Raw genomic sequence first — 17,724 nt, 5'->3', positions numbered from 1 at the left:
CTTGCAAGTGGTGGTTCTCCCATGTATCGGCTGCCCTGTCTCTATATGATAGAGGTCACAGGTTTGGAAGGGCTGTCGAAGGAGCTTTGGTAAGTTACTGCAGTGCACCTTTTAGATGGTACAGGCTGGAGGGAATGAATGTTTAAGGTGCTGGATGGCCTACTTTGTCCTGGATGGTGTCAAGAGTGTTGTGTTGTTGGAGCTGCACTGATCCAGGGAAGTGGAGAGTATTCCATCACATTTCTGACTTGTGCTTTGTAGTGGGCAGGCTTTGGGGAGTCAGGTGGTGAGTTACTTTCCACAGAATTCTCAGCCTTTGACCTGCTCTTGTGGCACAGTATTTATATGGCTGGACAATGGTAACCCCCCCCCCCCAAGATGTTGATAGTGGGGGTAATGCCCGTGGTAATGCCATTGACAGTCAAGGAGAGATGGTTGCACTTGTATTGCACTCGCCGCTTGTCAGTCCAAGCCTGAATATTGTCCTGATCTTGCTGCATATGGACATGGGCTGTTTCAGTTTCTGAGAAGTCGCGAATGGTGAATATTGTACAACCAACAACAAACCTCTGACCTTATGCTGAAGAGACAATCATTGATAAAGCAGCTGACTATGGGATGAGGACATTACCCTGTGATATTCCCGTAGCTATGACCTGGAACTGAGATGATTGACATCCAACAATCACAACCATCGGACTTTGTGCTCGATAAGACTCTCAGGGGAGAGTTTTTCCCAGATTCCCATTGACTCCAGTTTTGATTAGGCTCCTTGATGTCATACTTGGTTAAACGCTGTCTTCATAGAATTTACAGTGCGGAAGGAGGCCATTCGGCCTATCAAGTCTGCACCGGCTCTTGGAAAGAGCACCCCACCCAAGCCCACACCCCTACCCTATCCCCATAACCCAGTAACTCCACGCAACACTAAGGACAATTTTTGCACACTAAGGGCAATTTAACATGGCCAATCCACCTAACCTGCACATCTTTGGACTGTGGGAGGAAACCGGAGCGCCCGGAGGAAACCCACGCACACACGGGGAGAACGTGCAGACTCCGCACAGACAGTGCCCCAAGCCGGGAATCGAACCTGGGACCCTGGAGCTGTGAAGCAATTCTGCTAACCACTATGCTACCGTGCTGCCCCTGTCTTGATGTCAACAGCGAAAGTCTGCTGGGGTGGGGGGTGGAAGGGGGCCGGATCTGATTGGAGGTGCCGGATCTGATTGGGGGGGGGTGCATCCTGAACAAATTTGACAGCCACTGCGAGGTGGACACCAACATAATCTTTGAGCGCTACATCTTCAAGCAGAGGATGCAGGGTAAAGACGAATCCTTCAACTCCTATCTAACTAACCTTAGACTGCTAGCACGATCCTGCAACTTTGGTGATATCACTGACTCCATGATCAGAGTCCAAATCATTTTTGGAGTCCACTCTGATCCTCTGCGAGAGCAATTGTTGAAAATCAAGCACATGACCCTGCCAGTCGCGATTGAAACGTGTACTGTGCATGTGCACTAAAAATCGCTATTCACAGTACAAAACGGCAGAAAGTGAAAAACAAGCCTCCCACGAGGTGGAGAGTATTCAGGCCATCTCCCGGATGTAGCACCTCCACATTGACGAAAGCGGATATTTTGCGCGCTCTTCCCGGGGCCCGACGCATGCGCAATGCGATCGGAAACACAAAACGGCCGAAAACCACACTGCGCAGGTGCAGACGTCCGAGAACCGCACCCGCGCATACGCAACGACGCACTGAGCGTTCTGACGCCGACGACATGACGTGTGCGAACTGCGGCACCGCCCATTTTAAAAAAAACTGCCCTGCAAGAGGCAAACGCTGTTTAAACTGTGGGAAACCAAACCACTATGCAGCCCGGTGCAGATCTGCACCAGCAGTCAGGAGCCAGCGCTCCCAATTCCAACAGCGGCGCATCAGACGTGTGCAACACCGAATGCATGACTCTGATCCAGGCAGTGCGATGGATCCAGATGATGAATACCTGGACAACACTTACCGAGTGGGCTTTATTGCAAAGTGCGAATACACCACACCGGACACATCGCGAGTCCAATCAATCCTGGCCGTGGATTCCGAGGACGAATGGCATGCAGTGATGAAGGTCAACCACTGCCCCATCCAGTTCAAACTGGACACAGGTGCCTCCGCCAGCCTGATTTCGCAGGTGGACTTCAAGAGAATCAAGAGGCCCCGCACAATCCTTCCAGCTGCCTACAAACTCCTGGACTACAATGGAAACGCAATCAAGGCACTGGGGTCCTGCCATCTGCAGGTGTCCAGCCGACACACACAAGCAAGCTTCCGCTTCGAGATTGTTAAACCAGACAGGGCGTCCCTGCTAGGTGCCTGCAAGCAACTGAACCTCATTCAACGGGTCCACACCACAACGCCGTCCCATTCAGATCTTCAGGCCAGCATCGACGACATCCTAACCCAGTACCCAGATGCATTTAGCGGGATGGGCACGCTGCCGTACGAGTACAAGATTCTACTGCAGCCTAATGCCAAGCCAGTGGTCCACGCAGCATGACGAGTCCCTGCTCCACTGAGAGAGCGCCTGAAGGCAGAGCTCACGAGTCTACAACAAAAAGTCATCATCTCCAAGGTCACTGAACCAACCGACTGGGTCAGCTCGATGGTGTGCGTAAAGAAGCCTTCGGGGACCTACGCATCTGCACTGACCCCAAGGATCTAAACAAAAATATTGTGCGGGAACATTACCCCATCCCTAAGAGGGAAGAAATCACGAGTGAGATGGCACACGTACGCTTCTTCACAAATTTGGACGCATCCCAAGGATTTTGGCAAATCCAACTTGAAGAATCCAGCAGAAGGCTCTGCACCTTCAACACACCTTTTGGCAGATTCTGCTACAACCGAAAGCCATTTGGCATCATCTCGGCATCAGAGATTTTCCATCGCGTCATGGAACAGATGATGGAGGGAATAGAAGGGGTTCGTGTCTACTTTGACGATATCATAATCTGGTCCACAACCCCAGAGGAACATGTATCGCGACTCAAGAAAGTATTCCGATGCATACATGAACATGGCCTCAAGCTAAACAGGTCCAAGTGCTGTTTTGGGATATCCACGCTGACGTACCTGGGCGATCAGATTTCACGACACGGTGTGCGCCCGGACACAGACAAAATTAAAGCCATCGAGGCAATGAAAGCCCCCGAGGACAAGAAGGCAGTACTGCGCTTCCTGGGAATGGTCAATTTCCTTGGCAAGTTCATCCCGAATTTGGCCACACACACCACGGCCCTACGCAACCTAGTGAAAAAATCAACCGCCTTTGAGTGGAAGGCGGAGCACTGAACAGAGTGGCTGGAGCTGAAACCCAAGCTCACCACTGCACCCTTGCTTTCTTTGACCCAGACCGAGAGACTAAGATATCCACAGATGCGAGTCAGGATGGCATTGGGGTGGTGTTGCTTCAAAGAGACGACACGTCATCCTGGGTACCAGTGGCATACGCGTCACGGGCAATGACACCCACTGAGACCAAATATGCGCAGATTGAGGAGGAGTGTTTAGGCCTTCTCACCGGCATCCTCAAATTTCATGATTAAGTCTACGGCTTGCCGACATTTCCTGTTGTGACGGATCATAGGCCTCTGGTCCACATCATCCAAAAGGACCTGAACGACATGACGCCTCGTTTGCAGAGAATTCTGCTCAAACTCCGGAGGCATGATTTCAATTTGGTGTACACACACTGGCAAGGAGCTCATCATCGCCGATGCATTGTCCCACTCCGTCAACTCACCCAGTGAATCAGTGGAGATCATCCAGCACATTGAATTGCAGGTACAACTGTGTGCAAGCACTCTCCCGGTAACAGATGAGAAGATCGTTCTCATCCGAGAAGAGACGGCCAAAGACCCCCTGTTGCAGCGAGTCATCCACAGCCTCAGCAATGGCTGGCAGAAAGGGCAATGCCCTCAATTCTATAACGTCAAGGACGACCTGATGCTGATCAACGGCATCCTGCTCAAGCTGGACAGAATAGTGATCCTGCTGCGTCTCCAGCGCATGGTGCTGTGGCAGATGCATAAGGGACACCTGGGCGTAGAAAAGTGCAGACGCAGGGCCCGACAAGCTGTCTACTGGCCCGGCATCAACCAGGACATCACGGACATGGTCCTGAACTGCGAAACCTGTCAGAGGTTCCAACCAGCGCAGAGCAAGGAGACGCTCCAACAACACGACCTGGAAACCTCTCCGTGGTCCAAGGTTGGCATTGACCTATTCCACGCGAATGGTCGCGATTATATCTTAATCATCAAATACTTTTCGAACTATCCTGAGGTGCTGAAGCTGCCAGACCTCACCTCACGGACCGGCATCAAAGCGTGCAAAGAGACATTCTCACGGCATGGCATCCCGAACACCGTCACGAGCGACAATGGCCCGGGCTTCCACAGTCGAGAATGGTCCACGTTTGCCAAGGGCTACAATTTCAGGCTTGTCACCTCCAGTCCGCACTATCCGCAGTCCAATGGCAAAGTTGAAAAAGGGGTGCACATCGTTAAGCAGCTCATCCGCAAGGCCTCGGACTCCACCTCCGACATACACCTTGCACTACTTGCGTACCGGGCGACTCCCTTGTCCACTGGCATGTCGCAAGCTCAACTGCTGATGAACAGGGACCTGCGGACGATGCTTCCAGCCATACACCTGCCCAACCTTGATCACCTCCCGGTGCTGCAGAAGATGACACGGGCAGACACGGTCAGGATCAAGATACCGGATGGTGGGTGGTCTGCTCCGGCTGTCGTTGTTCGACAGGCCGCGCCCAGATCCTATGTCATCCAATGATGGCTCCATTGTGCAAAGGAATCGAAGGGCACTGCGAAAAGTTGCTTGCCCACAACCACTTTCCCCTCCATTTCCACATGTCGAATTGCCACCTCCAGACACCTCGAACCACGAGGCCACCAATCGTGCCTCCCACTCGCCTGTCAAGACACCGTCATCCCCTCCACCACCTCTTCGGCGGTTGACGAGGATCAGACGCAAACCTCAGAAACTGGACTGGAGCATTTGTTTTGTTTGTTCTCTTCTGTATCCCTCAGTCAGTCACATTAGACAGACACATTCCCATGTATATACATCTTTAAAAAAAAGGGGAAGATGTCATGATATGCAAACATGCAACCAATGAACACTCAGAATAGGACACAACCAATGGGCAGTCAGGACACTCAGAGGTGGCATCACCACAAGGGAGCATGACATAAACACTATAAAAGGGATGAAGCACTCACACCCTGCCTCTTTCCACAGACAGACATCTAGAGAGATAGACAGGGTTGATCAGCAACATCACGCCCCAGCACGTGGCTTAGAGCAGGCTGGTACAGTTAGACTGAGTTACTGCAGTTAGATTAGCAGAGAGTCGAACTCATTTGAGAACTGTTAATAGTTCAATAAACACGTTAAACTCATTTCAGAGTCTGGAGCATCCTTTAGTTAAGACTGCATCAAGTAGCAGCCTGTGTTATCCGAAGCAGCAGAACACAACACAGCTCTGCTGCCTCAGATGAATAATGGGCATCACCGGGCAAGACAGAGGTAAGGTAAAGTTGTCATAGTCCCAGATGACCATGGGCTTCTTTCCCCTTTGAGCAGGAGAGCTGACTGCTGGTGATTTAACCGGAGGGTCACCACACCTCAGGCGAGAGACAAGGTCGAGAAGGCGGGCTTTCATGGCACTATTGCTTCACAGTGCCAGGGTCCCAGGTTCGATTCCCGGCTTGGGTCAGTCTGTGTGGAGTCTCATGTTCTCTCCGTGTCTGCGTGGGTTTCCTCCGGGTGCTCCGGTTTCCTCCCACAAGTCCCGAAAGACGTGCTTGTTGGGTAAATTGGATATTCTGAATTCTCCCGCTGTGTACCCGAACAGGCGCCGGAGTGTGGCGACTAGGGGATTTTCACAGTAACTTCATTGCAGTGTTAATGTAAGCCTATGTGACAATAAAGATTATTATTAATATTTATGCAGGGACCCTCCAATATGTTTTCCCTCTGGAGTTAGTGGCAACTCCAAATAGTTGAAGACCACTACCCAAAGACATGCTCTGTGGCAAGCTTGTGAATGGTAGGAGACCAAGTGGTCATCCACATCTGTGATACAAGGATGTCTGTAAGCGGGAACTGGAGTTGACCAGGATCGGAGTTGACTATGGGATGTCCTTGCTGCTGACCGAGTACCTGGAGTGAAACAGCCAGGAAGGCTTTGGAAAAATTGAAGGAGAAAAGAAATGACTCGATAGCAGGGAAGAGAGCCCATTGGAAGGAACACACAACAGTCAACCTCAGGCCAACATCGTGCATCTGTCAGTTGTGGGGGCGGTATGGTGGCACAGCGGTTAGCACTGCTGTCTCACGGCGCCAGGGACCCAGGTTCGATTCCGACCTCGGGCGACTGTCTGTGTAGAGTTTGCACGCTCATCCCATGTCCTCGTGGGTTTCCTCCGGGTGCTCCGGTGTCTTTCCACAGTCCAAAGATGTGCAAGTTAGGTGGATTGGATATGCTAAATTGTCCCTCGATGGGGTTACAGGGATAGAAAGGCGGATCGGGTCTAGCTCTTTCAGAGGGCCGAATGGCCTCCTTCTGACATTGGGATTCTATGACTGCCACTCATGAATCAGCCTTAACAGCTACAACAGACGTCACTCAACACAGAAGTGATATATATATCCGAGGCACAATCCATTATCTCCTGAGATATACAAATGCCATTACTTGCATTTAAAAGCACCTAAAGTTCCCCAAGAAACTTCACAGGAACATTATTAGACAAAGTTGACACCGAAGGACATAACAGGGCAAATGATCAAAAGCTTGGTCAAGATGTAGATTTAAAGAAACATCTAAGAAAAAGGAGGAAAAAGAGGGGTTTTGCTTCGGACCTAGGGAGCTGTAGGGACAGCCGCCAATGGTGGAGCAACAGTTTAACTTTAGAGCGCACCTTAAGGGAATAAAACGTTCAAAGGCATTTTGCAAACATTATCAAACAAGATTTGACACCGAGCTACAGGAGATATTAGGCCAGGCAACCCAAAAAACCATTCACCCAAATTGGCAGGCAGGTTGGCGTGACCAAATATCCATTCCCTGCATGGGGCGGGTAGATTAGTTTTTAAACAATGCACACATTCTTTAAACTTTGCAACCATCTCTTTTCTATCAGAGTTCTCATTCAGCAGCGATTGGCTCGATATATTGGACTAGGTTGCATTAATTCCAAAAACATTAACACCACAAAGTGACTTATTCCTCAAGTTATCCTTTTGTCTCATTAATTATTTTTAAGTCTAAGTGCCTGGGATTTGGCACGGTCACATTTAATGCTTGTACCTGGATACAAGTAACTGTCCCACTGAGAGGCTTGGCTTGCGAGGCCACTTCTGATGCATTTAGAGTTTACCACATCTGTGGACTGGATCACATGCAGTCAGGCCAGAGAATGATGACCAGTCCCCTTCCGTACGGAACTTCAATGGTCATCTGAATGAAAATCGCTTATTGTCACGAGTAGGCTTCAATTAAGTTACTGTGAAAAGCCCCTAGTCGCCACATTCCGGCGCCTGTTCGGGGAGGCTGGTACGGGAATTAAACCGTGCTGCTGGCCTGCCTTGGTCTGAACAAAGAACAAAGAAAAGTACAGCACAGGAACAGGCCCTTCGGCCCTCCAAGCCCGTGCCGACCATACTGCCCGACTAAACTACAATCTTCTACACTTCCTGGGTCCGTATCCTTCTATTCCCATCCTATTCATATATTTGTCAAGATGCCCCTTAAATGTCCCTATCGTCCCTGCTTCCACTACCTCCTCCGGTAGCGAGTTCCAGGTACCCACTACCCTCTGCGTAAAAAACTTGCCTCGTACATCTACTCTAAACCTTGCCCCTCTCACCTTAAACCTATGCCCCCTAGTAATTGACCCCTCTACCCTGAGGAAAAGCCTCTGACTATCCACTCTGTCTATGCCCCTCATAATTTTGTATACCTCTATCAGGTCGCCCCTCAACCTCCTTCGTTCCAGTGAGAACAAACCGAGTTTATTCAACCGCTCCTCATAGCTTATGCCCTCCATACCAGGCAACATTCTGGTAAATCTCTTCTGCACCCTCTCTAAAGCCTCCACATCCTTCTGGTAGTGTGGCGACCAGAATTGAACACTATACTCCAAGTGTGGCCTAACTAAGGTTCTATACAGCTGCAACATGACTTGCCAATTCTTATACTCAATGCCCCAGCCAATGAAGGCAAGCATGCCGTATGCCTTCTTGACTACCTTCTCCACCTGTGTTGCCCCTTTCAATGACCTGTGGACCTGTACTCCTAGATCTCTTTGACTTTCAATACTCTTGAGGGTTCTACCATTCACTGTATATTCCCTACCTGCATTAGACCTTCCAAAATGCATTACCTCACATTTGTCCGGATTAAACTCCATCTGCCATCTCTCCGCCCAAGTCTCCAGACAATCTAAATCCTGCTGTATCCTCAGACAGTCCTCATCGCTATCCGCAATTCCACCAACCTTTGTGTCGTCTGCAAACTTACTAATCAGACCAGTTACATTTTCCTCCAAATCATTTATATATACTACAAAGAGCAAAGGTCCCAACACTGATCCCTGTGGAACACCACTGGTCACAGCCCTCCAATTAGAAAAGCACCCTTCCATTGCTACTCTCTGCCTTCTATGGCCTAGCCAGTTCTGTATCCACCTTGCCAGCTCACCCCTGATCCCGTGTGACTTCACCTTTTGTACTAGTCTACCATGAGGGACCTTGTCAAAGGCCTTACTGAAGTCCATATAGACAACATCCACTGCCCTACCTGCATCAATCATCTTAGTGACCTCCTCGAAAAACTCTATCAAGTTAGTGAGACACGACCTCCCCTTCACAAAACCGTGCTGCCTCTCACTAATACGTCCATTTGCTTCCAAATGGGAGTAGATCCTGTCTCTAAGAATTCTCTCCAGTAATTTCCCTACCACTGACGTAAGGCTCACCGGCCTGTAGTTCCCGGGATTATCCTTGCTACCCTTCTTAAACAGAGGAACAACATTGGCTATTCTCCAGTCCTCCGGGACATCCCCTTTAAAAGCCAGCGATTTAGCCCAGTGAGCTAAACCAGCCCCCGTTTTATTGTTGCAACCCTTTTTGACAATGATCACTACATTCCGAAGTACCCCATTAGCTGTAAAGCACTTTAGGATGTTCCAAGATAGTAACCTGGCTGTAGGAATGCAAGTCCTTCTTTCCATTTGTTATGGTACTAACTCACAAATGACCAAATTTTGTTAATTCAGCTTTGCAACTTGCCTTGTTGAAATTTGAACTCAGTTGCAAGTCTGGAACCACAACAATTGAACTACTAAAGTGTAGTTTATATATAATCAAACCCCCAATTCATTTACCGCTATGCAGTTTTAACAATCTGCATTATGCTCATGCCCTGGCATGTTTCCAAGGTTTTGCTCTTTAGCCTCTTCATTAATTATTGCTTCAATACTTGTGACCACAGCTGTGGCTGCACTCTTTCCAATAATTCACCACTAGCAAAGTTAAAGCAGAGTAGAAATATTATTTTTCTATTAGGAAAACTGGACATTGTACAATAAAGTTCCCCTCCAAGCCTCACACCACCCTGACTTGGACATATAGCGTCGTTCCTTCACTGTCGCTGGCTCAAAATCCTGGAACTCCCTCCCTAACAGCATTAATGATGTACCTACACCACATGGACTTCCGCAGAGCAAGAAGGCAGCTCACCGCCACATTCTGAAGGGCAATTTGTGGCTAAAGGAATAGAGTATAAAAGTGGGGAAGTGCAATTGTACAAGGCACTGGTGAGACTGGACCTGATGTAGTGTGTACAGTTTTGGTCCCCATACTGGAGGAGGGATGTAGTTGAATTGGAGACAGTTCAGGGGAGGTTTACTCGATTGATTCCAGAAATCAGGGGTTTGTCTTATGACGAGAGATTGAGCAGTTTAGGTCAATGCTCTCTCGCGTTTAGAAGAATGAGAGGAGATCTAATTGAGGTATATAAGATGATAAAAGGTATTGACAAAGTAGACGTAGAGAGAATTCTTTCTATGGTGGGGCAATCCAGGAGAGGTCATGTAATTGTAAATGGGCAATAAATGATGGCCCAACCAGTAAAGCCCACATCCCTTGAATGAATTTTTAAAAATGTGAGCTGAAGCATCTTCAGAGTGACAGACTTGGTGCAGTGGGCAGCACTCTCACATTGACATCTGAAGCTTCTGCGGTCAAAGTCCCTCTGCGGAACATAATCTCAGGCAACACTTTCAGTCTGTTCGCAACCCAAGTGTAAAAGTTTACCCTGAGGAGCTACCGACCACATATTCACAACATCACCATACCACCTACCTTCACCCCAGTAGCATCAACATTGCCCAAATTCACCTGATGCTGAAAACCTCACTCATGCCTTCGTATCTCTGGATGCGACTTTTCCAGATCCAGGCTGGTCCTCCACATTCCGCCCCCATAAACGTGAGATCGTCCAAACTCCTGCTGCCCGTACCTTAACTTGCAGCCTGTTACCCCTGTGCGTTTTGCCAAACGCCTTGCTATGTTTCATTACATTGGTGAAACAGATACCAGATTCAACATTTTGATGCCAGGATTCAGAAGCTGTGGTTAAGAGACTTGGTTCGGATTTTTCCCAGTAAAAGAAAAAAGAATTAAGAGGACTTGGAATTTCTGCAGCAACATTCACCACCTTGGGAAGTCCCAAAAGCACTTTACATCGAATGAAGTATTTTGAAACACGGCCAGCTGATGAATCGTAGGAAATCCATAAACCTTTCTGGGAACAGCGAGATCCCATGAGCTGAGTCCACAAAAAGATCTGCCGTGATCTTATTGAATGGCGGAGCAGGCTTGAGGGGCCACACTGCCTGCTCCTAGTTCTTATGTTTTTCAGCATGTTGACTGGCCAAAACACCAAGGATGGAGCTTGAGCACGTAAAGCTGGCCAAGGGTGGCTCTACAATTGCTGTATAGGACAGCAGAGCAGACTCCAGGCTGCCCCGTACTTCACTTTTTGATAACTCTTTTATCACGGGATGTCAGGATGTGGGCGGTCGCTGGTTAGGCCAGCATTTATTGTCCATCCCTAGTTGCCCTTCAGAGTGGTGGACTTGCCTTCTTGAACCGCTGCAGATTAGGAGGTGTAGGCACACCCACAGTGCTATTAAGGAGGGAGTTCCAGGATTTTGACCCAGCGACAATGAAGGAAGGGAGATATATTTCCAAGTCAGGGTGGTGAGTGACTTGGAGGGGAACCTCCAGGCGGTGGGGTTCCCAGGTATCTGCTGCCCTTGCCCTTCTAGATGGTAGTGGTCGTGGGTTTGGAAGGTGCTGCCTCAGGAGCCTTGGTGAGTTACTGCAGTGCATCTTGTAGAGGGTGCACACGGCTGTCACCGTGGGGGAATGAATGTTTGTGGAAGGGAGAAAGCAATCAAGCGGCCTGCTTTGTCCTGTCCTGACAGCTAACTCGCCCATGCAGCAAGACATTGAGAAGGCGAATGTTGCATTCCCCTTTATGGGAAGAGGATTGGATGGAGCATACATATAATTTCCAGGGCAGAAGGAGGCCATTCAGCCCATCGAGTCTGCACCAGCCCTTGGGAAGAGCAGCCCGCACCTCCACTCTATGCCGGTAACCCCTCCTAACCTTTTTCACACACTATGGGCAATTTATCATGGCCAATCCACCTAACCTGCACATCTTTGGGGACTGTGGGAGGAAACCGGAGCACCCGGAGGAAACCCACGCAGACACGGGGAGGATGTGCAGACTCCGCACAGACAGTGACCCAAGCCGGAATCGAACCTGGGACCCTGGAGCTGTGAAGCAGCAGTGCTAACCACTGTGCCCAGTAGTAGAGAATTGCACCAAACCCAGTCCATGGGGAGACTCTCTCTCATTGGGGGTGGGCATCGCCTGGCCACCCATCTTGCCTGCTCAGCAACTTTGCCCTGCCCCTTTAAGAGGAGAAAACAGCCGGCAGCACACTGATGGAGCCGTCACTTTAATGACTGACAGGCGGCGTAGCCAATGGCGCGCTCAGGAGCGGCCGGGGCGGGTCGGAGAGGGCCCCTGGCCCAATGGGAGAGAGGAGGACGGGAGAGGGCGTGGCTGGGGCCCGGCGGTTGTGATTTGAAGGGCGCTCGCGCGACCCCAGCCGCCCCCTCCCCCCGCCGGCGCAGAGAGAGATTTAAACAGCATTCCCAACCGTTACCTGATCGAAGCGTGGCTTTCCCAACGCAAACGCAGGGGAGTCCCCTCCTGCCGCCATTCCAACAGGTAACCAACCCCGCGCTGCAGGTCAATAATCTTTAAATAGTTTTCCCCCTGGCTCCTCCCAGTTTGAAGGCGGCTCGGCCCGGCCCTGTTTTCCCCTTGGCCCAGCATCGAGGGGGCGGTGCCGGGCTGGACACCGGAAATGGGGGGGCAATGGGCGGCGGAACTACATTTCCCGTCGTGCTCCGAGTCGACGGAGGTCAGAACAGGGGTCACCGCACATGCGCAGCCTGTGGAAGGTCCAAATAGGGCGGCGGGACTACGTTTCCCGTCGTGCTCAGGGTCGAGGGAGGGCAGAACGGGGTCACCGCACATGCGCAGTCTGGAAGGTCCCAATGTCTTGGCAGGCAGGGCACTGGGTTCAATTACAGACAATCCATGGACGGTGTGGAAGGAGGACATTCAGCCCATCGAGCCTGCACCGACCCGCCGAAAGAGCACCCAACCCAATCCCCTGTAATGATGTCTGCGAGGGTTTCCTCCGGGTGCTCCGGTTTCCTCCCACAAGTCCCGAAAGACGTGCTGTTAGGTGAATTGGACATTCTGAATTCTCCCTCTGTGACCCGAACAGGCGCCGGAATGTGGCGACTAGGGGCTTTTCACAGTAACTTCATTGCCGTGTTAATGACAGCCTACTTGTGACACTAATGAAGATTATTATATTATGAGGAATGGTTGGTCATCCTGGGGTGCACAGCTGCACCGATTTATCGGGTCTGTCCTGCAATTCAGAATCCCTCCTGGTCCTAGGCTTGCCGGCCCTTGTTTGTCCCGGGTTTGGGGTCATTGAATTTGTTCAGTGTTGAGTTGGATTGAATTTTATGGGGATGGACGGCTGTCAAGGGTTATAGGCGGCAGGCAGGTAAGTCAACACTGTATCGTATTGGGAGGCTTGATGGGCTGAATGTTCTCCTATTTTGTCTTTTGTGTCTGAGCCCACAGTCAGCCATGAGGGAGGGCTGGCTGGCACTCACTGCCCTCTGGCAATTTTACGGCTCCGGCAAGTGGGTGGTTCGTGGGGGGCATGGGTTGGGGCTGGCGGTGGTCCCTGGGCCCGGTCAAGTACACACCCGGGGTTGGAGGAAGAGGTCCAGGGCAGACCCGATGGGGGAGGAACATGAAACCCACCCATTTTCCCTCCACGGCCTTGTCAGCCCCTCTGGCCCTGCTAATCGCTCCATTCCCCGGAAGAGCCTAGTCACACTTTAAAGGATATTTTGAAGGAAGACTTTGGGGGCTGTGGCGGTGGGGGTGCAACACAGCTGATGACCACCAAAGATGGAGTGACTTAAAACGAGGAATGCATAAGAGATCTGAATTGGAGGAGTGCAGAGATTTGGGAAGGTTGTCACATGGAAGATTACAGATATAGGTGAAAGTTGCCATAGTCCCTGAGGACTATAGGCTGCTCTCCCCTTTTCAGAGAGAGCTGAGTGGTGGTCAGGGCCAAGGTAGAGAAGGTGAGGCCTCCATGGACAACTTCAACTGGCACTGGAATTGAGCCCATGCTGTTGACGTTGCTCTGCATCACGAGCTAGCCGTCCAGTCAGCTGGGCTAAGCGATCAGGTAAGGTAGCCCATAAGGATAAGACCATGAGGTGACTTGAAAACAAGGATGATAATGTTAAAATCAAGGCATTCCTTGACTGGGAGCTAATGTACAACAGCAAGCTCGAGACAGTGGATGAGCAGGAGTTGGTTGAGTTAGTACACAAACAAAACACAGAAAAGACAACAGGTCAAGATGCCTTTATCTTTTGAGGCATAAAAATAATTAGCACTGGGAAGGTGAATGATGCACAACCTGTAAACTTGTCCCCTTCATGGATTCAGACTGATAAGCTGTGCATTTCCAGCATTTTTTCCATTTGCTAAATTTTACACAAGAGAAAGTAATGATGTATATAAAGCTTTTCCAGTAAAAGCAGGGGTGTGAAATTCCTTTCCTCAGAATTCCAGTGTTTGCATTGTGGAATCCCGACCATTGAAATGTTTTTCACACCTCCACCTCCCCCTCTCCGTGGTGCTTTGCTTCGCTTATCTTTGGAGTATCACACATTTAAAGCATGTTGTGATCACATTTTTGGTTTAGGTGTGGTTACTGAGCCTGCTTTTTAAAAACAAACTTCCCCTTTTCTCACCGACCTTCCTGATTGCTGCGTCCTTCTGGCTCCAACCTCCTCCCACCCACCCACTTGCCCCAGCCTTTCGGCTTGCCCACTCCCATCAGCCAACCCTCCCAGTCCCAGGACCAAAGGTTTCCAGAGGGCTGGGGAGAGAAGTGGTGGGTGGGAGGGTTCGAAGAGACAGGATGTGAGGAATGAATGGAAGCAGTGAGCAGGAAGAAGTAGTCATAATTAGTAAGAGGATTTGGGGCAACCTTGGTTCAAGGCCGCCAAGCGGTTATAATGTAAACATTGTAGGTCAGGAACTAACACCCATTTTTACATATTTTCTTAAGAGAACACATTAACAGTGCTGTATTTTTCTATGTTCTATGTAAATGCAAGGTCATGTTAGTATGGATTTCACCCTATATTCCACATATTAACTGCACTATGCTGAAATACTCCGGTCACTTCAGAGATTTGATCCAAATACCTTGGTCCATAGTCTTGATGGCAATAGAATGCACAAAATTCATTCTGTCTTAATAATCCAACCAGTGATCCAAACATCCTTTTAAACCTAAATATCCAACCTGTATCTAAAATGCAATCATTCAGTTTATATTTTCCACACTACATTAAAAAAATAACAGTTCAACCAATTAAATGGGGGGGGGAACGGAAGGAGTTCCCTTATGATCCCCCAGGTGGAGGCTATTCTACCCATTCCAGCTGTCTCTTGGTGTAAACCAGCTAGTCATGCACTCCCACCCTCCTGCAAAGACAGATTTTCTTCATGTCGCTTTTAGTTCATTTGTCTTTCACCTAATATCAGTTCTCAACCTTTCCACAAACGGGAAATATTTCTCCATATCTACATAGACACATGGAAGATAGGAGCAGGAGAAGACGTTTTGGCCCTTCGAGCCCGCTCCGCCATTCATCACGATCACGGCTGATCATCCAACTCCATAGCCTAATCCTGCTTTCTCCCCATAGCCTTTGATCCCATTCTCCCCAAATGCTATATCCAGCCGCCTCTTGAATATATTCAAAGTTTTAGCATCAACTACTTCCTGTGGTAGTGAATTCCACAGGCTCACCACTCTTTGTGTGAAGAAATGTCTCCTTATCTCTGTCTGAAATGGTTTACCCTGAATCCTCAGTCTGTGACCCCTGGTTCTGGACACACCTATCATTGGTAACATCTACCCTGTCTAGTCCCGTTAACATTTTATAAGTCTCTATGAGATCCCCCCTCATTCTTCTGAATTCCAGTGGGATCAATCCCAACCTGGTCAATCTCTCCTCATATGACAGTCCTGCCATCCCTGGAATCAGTCTGATAAACCTTCGCTGCACTCCCTCGAGAGCAAGAACATCCTTCCTCAGAGAAGGAGACCAAAACTGCACACAATACTCCAGGTGTGCCCTCACCAAGGCCCTGTACAATTGCAGCAACACATCCCTGCTTCCATAGTCGAAACCTCTCGCAATGAAGGCCAACATACCATTAGTCTTCTTTGCTGACCAGACCTCTTATGATGTTGCAAACCTTGATCACTGTATCCTTCAATGTATCATAAGGTTTAGGATAGGGTAGAAAAGGACAATGGACAATCCAGAATAACAGTAATTAACTGGGGCAGAGCAAACTTCAATGGGGCAAGAACAGGGCTGGGCTGGATAGACTGGAACGAAAGGTTGACAGGGAAGACTGCAGCAGAACGATGAGCTACCTTCAAAAAAGAAATGGTTCGGGCACGGTCGAGGTATATTCCCTCAAAAGGGAAAAGGAAGACAAATGAAAAAGGAGATAGAAATTACAATAAAGAAGTAAAAATATGCTTATGAAAGGTAGAAAATACAATTTAGAACTAAGATGAATAGAAGGTTCGGAAGGGAGGTGAAAAATTACATAGAGAGGCAAAGAGGGAGTATGAGAAAATACTGGCAGCCAACATAAAGAGAAATCCCAAAGTGTTCTATCGGCACATAATTAGTAAAAAGGTGGTAATCGGAGGAATGGGGCCATTTAGAGAGCAAATGGCGATTTATATATAAAGACCATATGAAATAGAAGCAGTAGGCCATTTGGCTCCTCGAACCTGCTTCACCGCTGAATAAGACTTTTGAATTCCGCATTCCCATCTACCCCCAATAACGTTTGATTCCCTTGCCTAACAAGACTATCTACCTCAAAATATTCAATGGCCCCCAGCTTCTGCGGCAGAGTTCCAAAGTAACAGCGCTCTCTTGAGAGAGAAAAAAGCCCCTCATCTCTGTCCTTAAAGAGGGACCCTTAATTTTAAAACTGTGCTCCCTAGTCCTGGACGGTAAGTTTATATCCACAGCATAATACCCCCACTTACCGATCTGTGACTGCAGACCAACCTTATTTACCATCCTCAGTGTGTTTAATTACATGCACTGTTAATTTACACTTGTTTGTATTCTCTCTTACTCTGACCACACCTAATACATTACTATTACTTAGCTTGGTGCCATCTGTGCACCTTGTGTTTCATCTTTAATATTATCACCTGGATTCTATGTCCGCCAAGTTAGTTTAAACCCTCCCCAATTGCAGGAGCAAAGAGCCCACCAGGACTGTGATTTTTAAAAATTCCTTCACCGTGTTTGTAGAAAATGTGTTCAAAACCGGCTGGACCAATTTGCCCAGGCATTTGGCCTATTTATGTTGTGCAGAACCGGTTCTCAATAAAATAGGACATAACAGACATCATTTTTGTGTGTCTTGGGAAGCCAATACATAGGTGGATGCAGTGAGGTGGAACCGTGTCATATATGTCATTCAGCAGCTCATCGTTCTTGCACAAGTCCAGCAAACTTTTAAAGCTGATTTTTGAGCAAGGCTTGGCTGGTCACTGAGTGGCAGGTCCAATGGATATGATTTTGAACCTGTAATTAATGGTTTGTGTGCTGTTGATACAGTCGCGCTTGTTAAGAATGACTATATGTCTAGGTTGGTCTTGAGGCCTCGCAATGCTGTAAGACATTCACGTTGCCTGTGGAAGTCAGGCAGGCCATTTTGAGTCCCACAACATGCGTGCCCTGGATCAGCTAGGCGTGCTTTCATGCTCCAACATCTACAAAAGAACAACAAAGAAAAGTACAGCACAGGACAAGGCCCTTCGGCCCGCCAAGCCCATGCCGGCTATACTGCCCGACTGAACTAAAATCTACACTTCCTGGG

General features: G+C 48.9%; 1 protein-coding gene across 2 annotated transcripts in view; it reads right to left on the bottom strand.

Annotated features, from left to right (window-relative positions):
• The window catches only part of sfxn5b (sideroflexin 5b), a 444,371-nt gene extending 431,859 nt beyond the window's left edge, over positions 1-12,512 (bottom strand). Inside the window, exon 1 of one of the 2 annotated variants that reach the window (XM_072497745.1) lies at positions 12,338-12,512. In XM_072497745.1, coding sequence (XP_072353846.1) covers positions 12,338-12,394 — 57 coding nt within the window. In that variant the 5' untranslated portion in view covers positions 12,395-12,512. Of the gene's footprint in view, positions 1-8,476; positions 8,519-12,337 lie in introns of those variants that run through there. The other variant, XM_072497746.1, reaches the window with a different exon arrangement.
• Positions 12,513-17,724: the final 5,212 nt, after the last annotated feature.

Source organism: Scyliorhinus torazame, chromosome 3 (genome assembly GCF_047496885.1).
Source record: "Scyliorhinus torazame isolate Kashiwa2021f chromosome 3, sScyTor2.1, whole genome shotgun sequence".
NCBI classification, from domain to species: Eukaryota; Metazoa; Chordata; class Chondrichthyes; order Carcharhiniformes; family Scyliorhinidae; genus Scyliorhinus; species Scyliorhinus torazame.
This window is presented reverse-complemented; position numbering and strand designations above follow the sequence as displayed.